General features: G+C 40.4%; 1 protein-coding gene across 3 annotated transcripts in view; it reads left to right on the top strand.

The window, feature by feature from the left end:
- Nucleotides 1-721: 721 nt before the first annotated feature.
- Nucleotides 722-14689, top strand: part of EDNRA (endothelin receptor type A) — a 64008-nt gene continuing 50040 nt past the window's right edge. The window contains exons 1-2 of one of the 3 annotated variants that reach the window (XM_023227309.1): nucleotides 722-1184; nucleotides 5464-5955. In XM_023227309.1, coding sequence (XP_023083077.1) covers nucleotides 5536-5955 — 420 coding nt within the window. In that variant the 5' untranslated portion in view covers nucleotides 722-1184; nucleotides 5464-5535. The remainder of the gene's footprint in view (nucleotides 1185-5463; nucleotides 5956-14689) is intronic. The other 2 variants (XM_023227299.2, XM_023227314.2) reach the window with 2 other exon arrangements.

Below are 14689 nucleotides of genomic sequence, written 5' to 3'. Positions count from 1 at the left end.
GTTGTTGTTTTAAGCCACTACATTTTATAGTGATTTGTTTAGCTGCAACAGATAACCCGAACAGCATGGGATACAACGTGACCAGTGCTCCAACCTAACGTTTCTACAATGTGCTGACTCTAGCAGTGCACTGAAGGACTCCAAGGCAGGCCTTCCCTGAGGAGCCCCCAGTTTTTACTCACATGTCACAGGCAGTGGCCTTTGTCCCTCATCTCCTCTCCCACCCCCAATTTAGGATAAAGTCTCTGCCATGATAAAGATGTTGAGACCCACTTTCTGTAAGGTCTGCTTCCTCATTGTTTGAATTTCTTGAGGTTTCACGGAGCCATACACTGGAACCTTCCATCGTCTCTCCTGAGGCTCCTTCTTCGCCCTGGGCTGGAGGTCTGTAGCCGTGGGATGCCGGCCACAAGGGAACCTGATCCAGTAAACTGTTGTCCACTTCGGCTCCTCAACGGCCCCCAAGCCTAAAAGGGAGCACACAAGCTAAGCAAAGGGGGCAGGGAAGACGGAGAAGAAACCACTCGCAGGCCCTGGCTCTGGGTCCAGTTGTTCCATCACAAATCAAATCTGCCTGCACTAAGAGGATGGGTTCCTCTGCAAGGCCTTTCGGAATTCTGAGTCTTGCCTGTCAAACTGTGCCCTCTCTCCTCCACATCCCCCACCTCTTCTTTCAGGAAGGAAATAGTTAAAAAAGACTCCTGCCCTTCAGGGCCTGGAAGGGGGCGGCAGCTTTGTGCTTTTTAGTGGTGGCTGTGTCCCAGGATAGCTGGAAGGTTAGGACTCTCTTGCGGTCCCAGAGTGGAGTGGAAGGTCTGGAGCTTTGGGAGGAGACGCGGAGGACAGACTGGAGGCGTGTTCCTCCGGAGTTTTCTTTTTCGTGCGATCCCTCGCGCGCGCGTACAGTCATCCGGCTGGTCTGACGATTGTGGAGAGGAGGTGGAGAGGCTTCATCCATCCCACCCGGTCGTCGCGGGGGATTGGGGTCCCAGAGAGACCTCCCCCGGAGAAGCAGTGCCCAGGAAGTTTTCTGAAGCCGGGGTAGCTGTGCAGCCGGAGCCGCCGCCGCTCCGGAGCCCGGGACACCGGCCACCCTCCGCGCCACCCACCCTCGCCGGCTCCGGCTTCCTCTGGCCCAGGCGCCTCGCGGACCCGGCAGCTGTCTGCGCCCGCCGAGCTCCACGGTCGGTGCAAGTCTTTCCTATCCGGACTAGGACTGGGGCGGGTGCGGGGATGGCGGATACGCTGCCTGGGCCCCTGGGTCGGGAGAAGACGAGAGCTAGGAACGTTCTGGCCCGAACTCCGTGCAGCTTGGGCGACCCGTCGCAGCAGGGGCTGGCACCCACCTGCCCCAGGGCGCGCGGGGAGGCGGGCGCCTTCCGTGAGGGGTGCGGTCCGGGAACGTGTAGGGTTCGGGGAACTTCACCTCCCCACGTGTAGGATTTAGGATTCGGAGTTTTAGGAAGAGGAAGCCCAATAGTTTTCCCTGGGTGAACCCTTTTCCCCAGGCATGCAAGAACTTTGAGGAACACCGAGCTCTGTGGCTTGCTCCAGCGCCTACTTGTGAAGTTGGTTCCACAGCCTTTTCTTACTCGCTTGCTTTTCCTCCCCCACATCTGGGTCTGGGTATGCCAAGGGTAGCCAAGGGCACTCGGTGTGAGGGACTGAGGTGTTTGGGAAAACCTCCAGTGTAGCTAGTTTTGGAAATCTGCCTGTGAAGGTCTGGGTGTTTTGTTCTGTGCTCGCCTTTAAAGGACACTTGTTGCTTCGCACGTGCAGAAAACAAGGGCTGCTTCTAGATAATCACCCTCTGTTTACATCATCCTAATGGCTTTCCCCTGATAGAGTTGGGGGTGGGAGGCATGTTAAAGTCAGGCGTTGTCTCTAAGGAGAGTTGCTCATTTCTTAACCGGAGAGCAAAACCACAGAAAACTTGTAAAAAGTTCCTAGTTTACTTGTTTTTTTTCCCTCACCTGTAGTTGTCTATGTGTTAGCTAATTGAGAAACACCTTGGCAGTCATTTCATGTAAATTGAATGCTCTAAACTCATGCCATTTTGATAAGGTCTGAATTTCCAAATTACCAATTATAGGTGAACTTTGATCCTGAGAGTCTCATATGTTAAATGGTTAAAATGTAAGCGTAAGGATTCAGCCCTCTTCCTTAATAATAGTTTTTGCACTCCCCAAACTCTCAGACCCCAAACAGGAAGAATGCTGAATCTGTAGACCAGGCCCTTCAGGTCTGAACCTGAGATGCTTCACTAGCGCTGTGACTGATTATGACTGATGATTCAAAGCACAGCCTGACTCAGATTCCTGGAAATGAACTACGGGCCCACCTTGGAAGAACCTGCAGTTGATGGGCTTCTTTCATTTGATTTTGTACTTTCACCCAATGATAATATGACATCCGCATGCCTTTGCCAAGTATCCCTTCGTTTTGCAGCTTACCACGTGTGGAGAGCTGACAGAGAAGTCATCAGAAATTATTTCTGTGGTGGTGTCATTGTTGGAGGAGGAAGGAAGGGGGTTTTAATGATAGCTAGCTCGTGCCTTAAGAACCCACAGCGTTGGCCTTACCTCCTGCCATAATCTGCTAACCAAGCAGACCAGCATGCTAACGTTCAAAGCACCACGGGAGCTCTGATGAGTAGAGCAGTACCCACCGTAGCCAGGTCAGTTCACAGGTCGGTTCCCAGCCGACTGGGACCGACAGAGGGGAGCCATTCCATTTCTGGAAAAGGCCTTCTCTCTCTCTCATTTTTAAGAAAGCTGTTATTGAAGGTTCTCTTTCAGTTGGGAAGCTGGAAGACATTAGTCACTAAACAGCACAAGATATGAAAGTATTTCTTCTCCCCCTGTCTCTGTGATCCAAAGAGGAGGATGACAAGAAGCTTTTCTCTTGGAGTCCTGGTCTTCCCTGTGGAATAGAAATGGTGTCATTTCATAGGTCTATCAATTTTTGGCCAGATACTCACTCCAGATTGTAAGAAGCAGGAAAAAACTGCAAACTGTTTATAATTAAGTCTAATCAGAGCTGAAAATTACATGGCCTGCCTCTAACCTTGAAAAATTGATATTTTTCCCATTTAATCAGAGTGAGTCAAGTCCTATAAGCAAAATTACGTGTCCTGCCATTTCTTGGCTTTGAAACCTTGACCTAAATACTTCTTCAATACTCCGGTTTCCTTATAAGTAAAATGGAGATATTGCTCCTGCCTACCTAGAGTTGTAAAGCTCAAAGCAGATAACAGATACATATATAATAAGTTACTATATGTAAACACTATTATTATTTCAGAGTTCGGGGGGGAGTCTCTGGGGAAGGTATATATGTAGATATACCCTATACAACTTGAATAAAGCTTATTTTATCCACGTATTAGCCAAACCTAAGGTTTACTGATTTCCCAAGATAATTGTCAAAATTCCTAAAAGTGGTTAATACCAACCTTGAATAGATTCAGAAAAAGGATTCAATTTTTTTTACATTTTATTTAAATTTTTTTTTTTTTTTTTTTTTTTGAGACAGGATCTTACTCTCTGCTGCTCAGGATGGAGTGCAGTGACTCGATCACAGCTCACTGCAGCTTTAACCTCCTGGGCTGAAGTGATTCTCCCACCTCAGCCTCCCAAGTAGCTGAGACTACGGGCACATGCCACCATGCCTGTCTAATCTTTTTTATGTTTTGTAAAGAAAGGATCTCACTAAGTTGCCCAGGCTAGTTTCAAACTCCTGGGCTCAAGCGATTCTCCTGCTTTGGCCTCCCAAAGTGCTGGGATTATAGACATGAGCCACCACACCCAGCCAGGACTCAATTTTTTTAAGATTAAATTATGACCTGGGTATATACCTCACAGACACATACAAACACCATTGCATAAATCAGATTATGTCTTCATTTGAAGATTCATAAAAGCCTACAGAAAAGGAAATATATAAAATATTGAAATAGGATAAGCTATTTTTAATTATCTTTGATTATTCCTCATTAAAGTCTCCTAGACTTCCTGGACAGGAAGGACCACTTGCTCTCTGCAAGTGACTTAAAAATAAATAAATAAATAAATAAATAAATAAATAAATAAATAAATAAACAAACAAACAAACCAACCAACCAACCACACCAGATGGTCTTTGAAAATGTCTAACCACCCTCCTGAGTCTATTGCTTCATCTAAACTCTGGAGACTTCTTTAAAATATTTTACGTACAAATAAAGCATGAGAATGAGAGACAGGATAGTTTAGTGGTTAACAGCTCCAGCTCAGAGTTGGACTGACCTGCCTTAGAATTGCAGCGTTGCCACCCATCACCCGTGGCCTTGACAAGCTGCTTCACCTTCCTGGGCCTCTGTTTCCCTGTCTTCAAAATTGAGCCATGGATCTACCGCCATAGGACCACTGTATGGATTATAGGGCATCATGCACATATAGTACTGGGTACAGTGACTGGCATAAAACAAATGTAGCTATATAGGATGGTTAAAAGATAGCATGGGGACAGATGTCCCTTGGAAAACCAATACTATGACTAACCTGGGAAAGTTCATTACTCCCATTTCATTCATCAACAAATACCATATTATGATGATAATTTCTGAGAAATGAAAAAGCAAAAAAACGTATGTAGAAAATTTAGATTTTATATATTAATCATCAAGGTTTTCAAAACAAATGTTTTGTTTTTATCAATTATTTCATTTTTAATTGAAACTAAAATTGTTAAATGTGTTAATGGTGTTAACCGGAGTTCTGATTAACATTTCATAACACGTTAGATGGCTACCTGTGCTGCACTTCACTCCTATGTTCATTATTTACCATATGCAAGACAGCACACATTTTAGAAGATTGAATTTTTACATTCGATAATTTTATTTTATGCCTCAATACTCTGTACCTTTTACTCAGCATATAATGCCTTTTCTCTTTCATTAAAAAATATGTTTGTATCTCAACTGTTGAAGATTTTTGTAATTCAGGTTCTCATCAACCTGAATGTAGAGAAATAAGTAACTACTACTTGAAGGAAAAACTGCCATAGCCTCATCCATATTATGATGTAGATAAAAGTATAGCTATGTATAGAGATGAGTGAGAGAGACAAAGCAAGAGAGATAGGGAGATGGAGATAGGGCTAGAGATGGTGATAGAGACAGAGATAGCGATAGAAATGGAAATGGAGATGGAAATGGAGACAGAGATGGAGATGACGAAGATGACGGAGATGACGGAAATGATGGAGATGGAGATGGAGACTGACATAGAGGAGATAGATCTTGCCCTAATAGAGCTTTGGTTTTTTTCTGGCTTTACTCTGCCATAGGGTAACCTGATATATATCTTATCTAATCACCAAATATATCCTGCATTTTAATTTAATCAATAAATGATCATTGACTCTAATCATTTTGGCAACTGGGTTTTGTAACAAAAATTATTTTTCCTTTTGTTTCAGGTGAAAAAAAAAAGTGAAGGTGTAAAAGCAGCACAAGTGCAATAAGAGATATTTCCTCAAATTTGCCTCAAGATGGAAACCTTTTGCCTCAGGGCATCCTTTTGGCTGGCACTTGTTGGATGTGTAATCAGTGATAATCCTGAGAGATACAGCACAAATCTAAGCAATCATGTGGATGATTTCACCACTTTTCATGGCACAGAGCTCAGCCTCCTGGTCACCACTCATCAACCCACTAACTTGGTCCTACCCAGCAATGGCTCAATGCACAACTATTGCCCACAGCAGACTAAAATTACTTCAGCTTTTAAATACATTAACACTGTGATATCTTGTACTATTTTCATCGTGGGAATGGTGGGGAATGCAACTCTGCTCAGGATCATTTACCAGAACAAATGTATGAGGAATGGCCCCAACGCGCTGATAGCCAGCCTTGCCCTTGGAGACCTTATCTATGTGGTCATTGATCTCCCTATCAATGTATTTAAGGTAGGAAGTAACCACAAATGTATTTGCAGATTTAAACCCGTGCTCTGATTCCACATGGAGAGTTGCTGCAGACTTTTCTGACCTTTGGAATTTTATCTGTGTTTTTACTGAGAGCTATTTCTGCTATCTTCTAACTACTAGTTTTAAGATTTAAAAATTGTATTATCTGTCTCATGTTACACTTAGTTTCTACCTTAATTGTAACAATTGTAACAAAATAGTATTTCAGAGATGATAGTTCAAAATCATAGTGTTTCATGACTTGGATTCTCATGCCAGCCCTGAGCTTGCTGGTTAGACAGGCAGTCTTGCCAAGATCCCTGGATTTTTATGAAATGTAATTTCCAGAATAAGAGCTACTGAGCCCAGAAAATACTTAAAACAAACATATCCTTGAGTTTAGTTACCTGTTGAATATGATGCTGTTCAGAAGCTGGATATCTACAGTCCAACTTGAAATGAATGGTATTTATTTTATTTTGACTGTCTAGATTAATGATTAAAGCCAAAGGGCATCCTGGCTTTTCTCAGTGATTTGGGTGACTTAGAGATAATGGGGTCCACATGATAGCAGGCCAGTGTTGACCTTGCTGAGCAGCATTACTAATACCACTTAAAACTGGCCTGCTTCACTGTGGTCTCCTTCATTTCTTCAGTCTGCATTTATCGAGCACCCACTGTGTGCCCACCCCTGAGCCAGGCAGTAAGGAACTGAAGAGAAACACAACAAAGCCAGTGCCTCAGTGTGAGAGGAAGATAACTAACCAGTCTGTGATCACCTTGCTTACAGACTGTATTAGGCCATTTTACATTGCTATTTAAAAAAAAAAAAAAAAAAAAAAAAGCTGGGTAATTTATAAAGAAAAGAGATTTGATTGGCTCACGGCTCTGCAAGCTATACATGCATGGCTCCAGCATTTGCTTCTGGTGAGGGCCTCAGGAAGCTTCCAATTATGGCAGAAGGGGAAGGGGTGCAGGCACGTAACATGGCGAGAGCAGGAGTGAGAGAGAAGGGGGCAAGGCACCACTCTTGCAAACAACCCTATGTCTCAGGAATCACTCACTAACTCAAGGACAGCACCAAGCCATTCATGGGAGATCTGCCCCCATGAGCCAGACACCTCCCACCAGTTCCTACCTCCAACATTGGGGATTACATTTCAACATGGGATTTGGAGGGGACAAACATCCAAACTGTATCAGAGACTACTTAGTCCCAAAACAAACTAAAGCCGAAGGAATTAGATATTCCATATTTGGTCTAGTTGTTGTGAGGGAAAAATTGCTGCAAGAATTCAAATGTACTAAAATTCAAATGAAATGGCTTGATCTATGCCAGATTTTATGAAATGTGTTTATTCTAAACCCAGGAAGAGTATTTTCCTCAGCCTTGTTTTTTCCTTCTATGTATTACACATAGAAAGCAACTATTCTAAGAGGTAATATTCTGAAATATTACTTTAAATGGCAAGTTTTGTCAATTGAAGATATAACACATTTTAAGTAAAACAGTAATCTCTCAGTTTCCAATAAGTACACTTAAGCTGTGATTACATTATATTACCCTAGCAGAAAAATCAGTGGTCTGACAATATAGATGAAAACAATGGTTACAATTTTGACATTACAAATAAAAACTTCCCAAAATTACACCAATACACTGTTTCCAAAATTGAAGAGATTAGAGAACAAATAATCAAAAAATTATCATCTCTTTCCACAGGATAGTGTAAATACATGCGTTTTCTATTAGAGCTTAAAATAGGAATTGAGAACTAAACTATGATGCAAAATTGAAAATGCATAATTGATTTAAAATGTTTAGCATATGCTACATAACTTTAAGTTTTTCTTTTAAAAAGTTTTCTCTTTATGAAATACTATGTGCATGCAACCACTTGACTTTTTCCTGACATTTCTCCTTAATGATAAATTGGAAAATTCAAATTTTGACTCTTCAGCCGTCAGAGTGTGGAGTATCAAACATTGATTATTCATACTTATGAACTAGTGAACCAACCCATCATGGCTCAAGAAAATAATTAACCATCTCTGCATTAATAACTCCCTGCTGCTGTTCATCCTGAAGCACACTATGTAGATTTGACCATGTGCAAAGCAGCTTCTTAGCCAATCAATATCCACAACTGCTGGGAAGGATACCTGCTTATCTCTTGGAGGTGATACTGCCAATCACCAGACTAAACATCATTTCTATTCCATGGCAGTGTTTTAAGTCAGATCATCTGGAATGTCTCTGGATTTGGTAAAAATGCAAATAGAACTTTGCTTTACATTCACCTAGCAATGAATAAAAATTAACACATTTTTATTTGACCATATTGTTCTCCCCTCCTTGGAATCCAATACTTTGTATACCTTACTGTAGTTCTAAATAATGCGGACAGTTTGACTGGTACTTTCACATCATAGGAGTACATTTAAACATCATTAATTTTAGAAAGTAAACCTTTAGGCTAAAAAAAAAATACTCTTTAGTTATTTCAATCTTTTTCCAGAGGAAAAGAGAAAAAAGCACTGGAGTGTGCTAAAGAGCCTCACAGTATTTAGGAGCGATCTCCACATCTTTCTGTCATCCTCCTCTCTAGGTCATGAGATCATACATGTTGCTATTTTTCTGACTTCTAACCAGAATACTCAAGAGATCCTTCCAAGCAATGTGAGTCACAGCCCCCCATCTCTTTCCCCCACAGCTGCCTCCCACAGTAAAATTCTGGTGCTTTGGAGTCTGTCACATATTAAACCTATAGATTCCTCTAACCATATCAAGTTCACTACCTCTATATTGCAGAGCAAGGTAGCAGCTGTCCGTCTCACTTTACCATTACATTTATGTAGCTGTGAAAATAATGCATACAATTGGAGAATATTCAGTTAAAGGGATGCATGAGCCTTCTTTATTTCCCTCACTATTAGAAGGATTAGTTTGAAAGAAGAATAAATAGTTGAAAGTATCTAATATGCTCTTCAAAGAAAGATGAGTTTTGAACCACACCTATTTTTGTGTTTAACAATTATATGAATTGTTTTTCTTTTTTAATTTGTATAAATGTATGGGGTGCAAATGTAGCTTTGTTACATGCATATATTGCATAGTGGTGAAGTCAAAGCTTTTAGGGTATCCGTCACCAGAATAACATACGCTGTGCCCACTATGAAATTTCTCATCATCCACTCTGAGTTGCTTTTATGCTCAGTTCTAAGGTGTCTCCAGACAGACAACATTGCTTTGAGTCATATCAGAGTCAGCATAAGTGGAAGTAGACTATTTAAAGATTGTATTAATAGCTGAGGCAAGCTAGAATTGCTGATAAGACTATAATAATGTTACAAGAAAAAGAAGGCATGATAAAGTATTCTTCCTATTAATGTTTTATTCCCTTTCTCTCACTTTGAAAAAGATTGTACTGAAACGGTTTCATAGATCAATGTGATACAAAACACAACTGAAAAGTAATGCAACAGGTATCAAACAGCTGGGCTATTTCAGATGTCATTAACCCGTGTAGCTGTTGCTTGGTGGCTCTGGATGGCCTGTGGCATGGAAGGTGGGGTGGGGTCATTCCACACCTAAATTTTCAGAAATTTCTTAATTGATCTCCATATCTTCAGAGCTTCTTCCCCATAATATATCCAGGACTTTGCTTTCATCTGTCAAGTGCCACTGCTTCTACAAAAGCACCCAGGAGCTCCCACCTGTCCCCTTGTCCCCCATGTTTAGTAATCGAGGCCCTCCACACTTAGACCATACTTCACCTCCTTCTAAGTAATTCCCAACACACATGGCTCAGGTCTGTCGAAATGCTATCACTACCCCCAGGGAACATACTTTGCCCTAAATAATATTCTCAGAGAGACTGAATATAGTCACCGAATTACTGCTACTGAAGCATTTACAGATCCTAGTTTGAAAAATGAGTTAGGCCTAGAATTATATACATTGCATCAAACAGAAATAACCCAAAAGATGAAAAGAAGTTCCTATAGCCCTTGCTTACATACACTCACACACACACACACACACACACACACACACACACACACACACACACAAAACCTGATGATAAAAGAAAGTCAGCAATCTAAGAAAGTAAAATGCAAGGCAGAAGGAACCAAGGCAAGCCAATGAATGCCAGTTGCCTTCTTGGTTTTCAAACACAATGGCCTTGCAGATGTTAATGTTAAAGAAAAACTATTTCTAAGATTATCAAAGGATAACTGATTTTTAGTTGTTCAAAAAAAGTATAATATTACTAATTGCAGTAGAAGATTGACAAAAGCAGGAAGGAGGAAGGGAAAGGAGTCAGCAGATTTCTTCATATACCCAAGCTTATAACACATACTGCTGGTGGATTCAATTTGTCAATAAATTACATTATCTAATATCTGAAATTTTCAAGAAGAACAAAAACTTAGCTAAGTAAATTAATCTGTATATAGGATATTTACATTTGTTAGAATGGCAAAATAGTTAAAACATTGTCTCCATGTTGGGAGACCAAAAATAACCCCTGATTACTAGATGACAAAATAGATGAAAAGTATAGAATTTAATAATTATTTAATGATTCATGAAATATATGCCATCGAGTGTTGTCCATAGGGAGATGGGTTGTAATTTTGAACAGAGTGGAAGCCCTAAAAGTGATATTTGTGCATGAGCCAAGGCTTGGCACCGTGTAGCTTCAGGATAACAGCTCCGCCATATGTATACACAGACATTTCCATATACCACTGTATCTCATCTCTTAAGCAGAAACAAGAATGCAGGGAAATGTATGTATGAGAGAGATGGAGTAAAGAGGATTAGAATGGTGGCCATGGAAAGAAGCAAGAGGTACAGTCCAGTGGCTTGCCATAGATGCTTTTGACATGCATAGCAGTGAATTGATACCATGGATAATATGCCACGTAAATCACGTCTCCACTTAGCATGTGGCACAAAGCAGATCTGTGAGAACAACAGTGATAGAATCCAGTAACTGTTGATTACTAATTTTGTCTACCCTAAGCAACCACCCCTTATTGAGGACAACAATGAATAATAAACACATCTTATTTCTGCATGAAATTACCACGAATATTTTGCAATGAAAAGTCAAGACTCTCAATATGTTGCTCTGGCAGAGGATCTGAACAATGTGGAAACGAGAGACATTCACATAGAGCCAGTTTTCTCCATGTTCACACAGCCTTTGACATCTTGTGCAACTGGAATCCATCCTTCTGGGGCAGCTTTACAAAAGTTACTTCTTGACATATCAAATCACCACAGCAATTTGTGCCTTAAAAATAAATTGTCACAACTTACAGATTAGATGCCTCAAGCATAGCAGATGTTCAGTAATGCTTGTTGTTATGATTTGATTTGATAAGGGCCTTCACTCTTAACTTCAAATCAGATTAATCTGAGATATTCAAATTAAAATGATAATGATGGTGGGGGTGGGGGTGGTGATGATGATGATGATGATGATTTGTCAAAGGGATTCTTCATTTATAGACAAGGCAGAAGACATTATCTGTGGTATGTACATACTATTCCCTAACTTAGTCAAATTACCCACCAAATTCTGTACATGATAAGCGTATTTCCCTTTTACTGCATCATCAAGCAAATAAAAACACACTTTTCTCATGTCTTCTAAGAATCATGCTATAATAAAATTAGCTATAGAAACTGTATTCTCTAAATTTTAAGAGAGAAAATGTGTTCCTTGACGGAGATCCCTGTTCCTCACTGGTGCATTGTATTCCAGCTAGATTGTATTCCAACCTGATGCTGCCTCCTCTGCAGGCACCTCTCTTTCCACACTTTTCTGCTACTTCTCTCTACTCCAGCTAACCTGGTTTACCTATCTGAGTCCTTCTACCTGGAATATGGTCCTTCTACCTGGAATATTTTTTCCTCAGGCCTTCTCTGGCTTATTCCACTTTATTCCTTGGATCTCAGCTTAATCATCTCTTTGGCAAGTATCCGTGATCCAAACTGGGTTAGTGCCACTCCCAAGACCCCCTTTATTAACCCTGTACTAGCACTTAACACATAATCTATCGTATTTACCGGCTCTTTGGCCTGTCTGCAAGTTTCCTGAGGCGTGCTGCCATCATTCTCATTTATCACTGTATCTCCAGTGCCCAGCTTTAAAAATATTTGATAAATAAGTGAAAAACGAAAATGCACTGTAGGTGCCTCTATTAGAATGTTTTTCTCCCTTGCAATTACAGATCTACAACCAGACCTGCTTATTGAGTTTATTGAATTTCTACCTTTTTTTCTGAAAACCAGAATGTCTCAGGGTCCATAAATCTGTGAGAAGCTCGTGGGAAGCAGAGCAGCACGTAACAGCAAAATGATTTTCCCCTTCCCTTTGTCTCTAGGGGTCAAGAGTTCTTGTGTCATGGTTCAGGCATTGTGTTAACTATTTCTGTGCAATATCCATTCTTTAAGCATAGTTGTAACTGTAGTTTTGATTGAAATATTAACCTATAAGTGATTTGGAATATCAAAATAAACATTCATGTCACAGAAGATTTTTTTTTGTTCTTGAGAGAATAGGAAATAGGTTGATTTTTTCTGGCGTTACTAAGATATATGTACCTTGCAAAACATTATGCTAATGGCTTAAGAATATATGTACGTATAAAATGACAGAGTGATAAATGTATCAGCCAATTTGCTGTTTGTTGTGAGGAGGTTGCTGTCTGGAAAGGCTTCAGAGCCCCGTCCAGCTCTACCTCCCCTTCTGACTTTTCGTTTCCTGTGTCTGGGAACCTCCTTGCCTTCTCTCATGGTCATGTTAAGTAATTATTCTCATGTGAGGTTACTCTGCTAACCCTCAGCATTTGGCTCACAGCACAGTTATTCCCGCGTCAGTGATGGGGGGTGGAAACCGTCCATCACTGCAAGACTGTTCCCATGGCTGAGGAGGGAGAGATGGTTTCAGTCCTGTTCTTGTTAGTAAGGTGTTGAGATGTAGATTCATGGCCGATGATATTGCCCCATCGAAGAGTTCATTTAGCTCATTGGAAGAGTTTGCTATATTCTAAATTTAACATAAAATAATGATGCAGGAAAGTTTTAGGTTTTAGAAAAGAATTTTCACAGGATACATTGTATATGAGTGTGTGTGTGTGTGTGTGTAAATGTTGCTCTGGTTTCAGCCTTCTGATCAATAAAAGCAGAAGTTCAGGCCATTTTATCCTGAAATATTTCTATAGGGTAGTCTTATAAGTTGCTTGATTATTATGCAAAGTATATACAGTTAGTATAAAGAGTGTGCGAACTAAAATGCAGGGGGCTGGGGAATCAAATTTGCTGTCTCTGAAGTTGATTTTGAGACTGGAGTGGTTAAATAAAGGCTGTTCTAAGAAATTCCATCAAAATAAATTTGATATACTGCCAGAAATTCTACAACTGCCTTCTGGATCTACCACATTCTCTTGGGAGTTAGGACTACTGCTTTCTATAGCTACAATTTTATTTTTAACTAGGTCTAGTTTTTGTTGGAAAAACTGTCCTAAGATTAAAAGTTAGTAGTTGAAATTAAATTTAATAATAAAACTGAATGTGTCATTCAGTGTTAATTTTTGGTAGCCTTATGTTTAAATTTGAACATCAAATATTACACAAAACTCTGCTCTGAAGCATCTATTTAAATTTGGTACGTTTTTGCAGAAGAGCAACCTGGAAAATAAAATAAAATAAATAAATTTGGAAGGTTTGAAGCCCTCAGTGTTCTTGGGCTCTGGAACCTAAAATCAAATCTGCCCTCAGAAAGACTTAGTATTATTTTTGGTTGTGCACATTTAGAGGTCGCTTCTCAGAACTTAAACACCTCTAAGAGTTTTATTGACATTCTGACTTTTAAAACAACTTCCTTGGAGACTAGTACCAAGTAAAGAAGCAAGTCAAATCTTGCATCTCATACTTGCAACAGGAGTCTAAACATAAGACTCCTGTTATTTTAGATCAGATTTGTACTAGAAGGCAATAAAGATGGCAACTCATTCACCACTTGTTTACTCAGTAATATAAGGTCTTTATTCTCTAACTGCTCTTCATTTATTCAATAAAGACATTGGGTAAATAGCAGCAAACAAAACAGACAGATATCCTTGCCCTTGTGGATTCTGGTAGAAGAGCAAGACAAAAAGGGAAATAAATAAGTAAATACATAGTATGTAAGATAAGTGCTAAGTAGATAAGTACAATGGGGAAAGGGAGTGGAAAGAAGAGAGATATTGAGTGGGTGACCTCAATACAAGGTGACAGTTGAGTAAAAGAAGGGATGAAGGAGAAAACAATGCCGTTATTTAAGGTAAGAGCATTCCAGTTAGAGGAAACAGCAGGTGCAAAGGCCCTGTGGCAGGAATGTGCCTGGAGGATTAAAGGAAGGGCAAGGAGGCCATGGTGGTTGAGTGGGAGAGAGAGAGTCATGGTGAATGAGATCACAAGGATACGAGGATAGAGCAAGAGTAGGGGAGAGGTAGAGCACATAGAGCCTGATAGTATGGTGACTGTATCATCTATTGTCCAAACAGGACAATTTTGAGAGTGAAGGGAGACACTATTATGTCAAGACAATAGGCATAAACCTATTGTCCTGGGTAAACAAGGAAAACCTATACACCTTTAAAAGTCTTTGGCTTTTTCTCTGAATGAGATAGGAAGTTTTGGAAGGTTTTGTCCAGATGAGTGACATGAACTGGT

The sequence above is a fragment of the Piliocolobus tephrosceles genome, chromosome 3, assembly GCF_002776525.5.
Source record: "Piliocolobus tephrosceles isolate RC106 chromosome 3, ASM277652v3, whole genome shotgun sequence".
Lineage (NCBI taxonomy): Eukaryota > Metazoa > Chordata > Mammalia > Primates > Cercopithecidae > Piliocolobus > Piliocolobus tephrosceles.
This window is presented reverse-complemented; position numbering and strand designations above follow the sequence as displayed.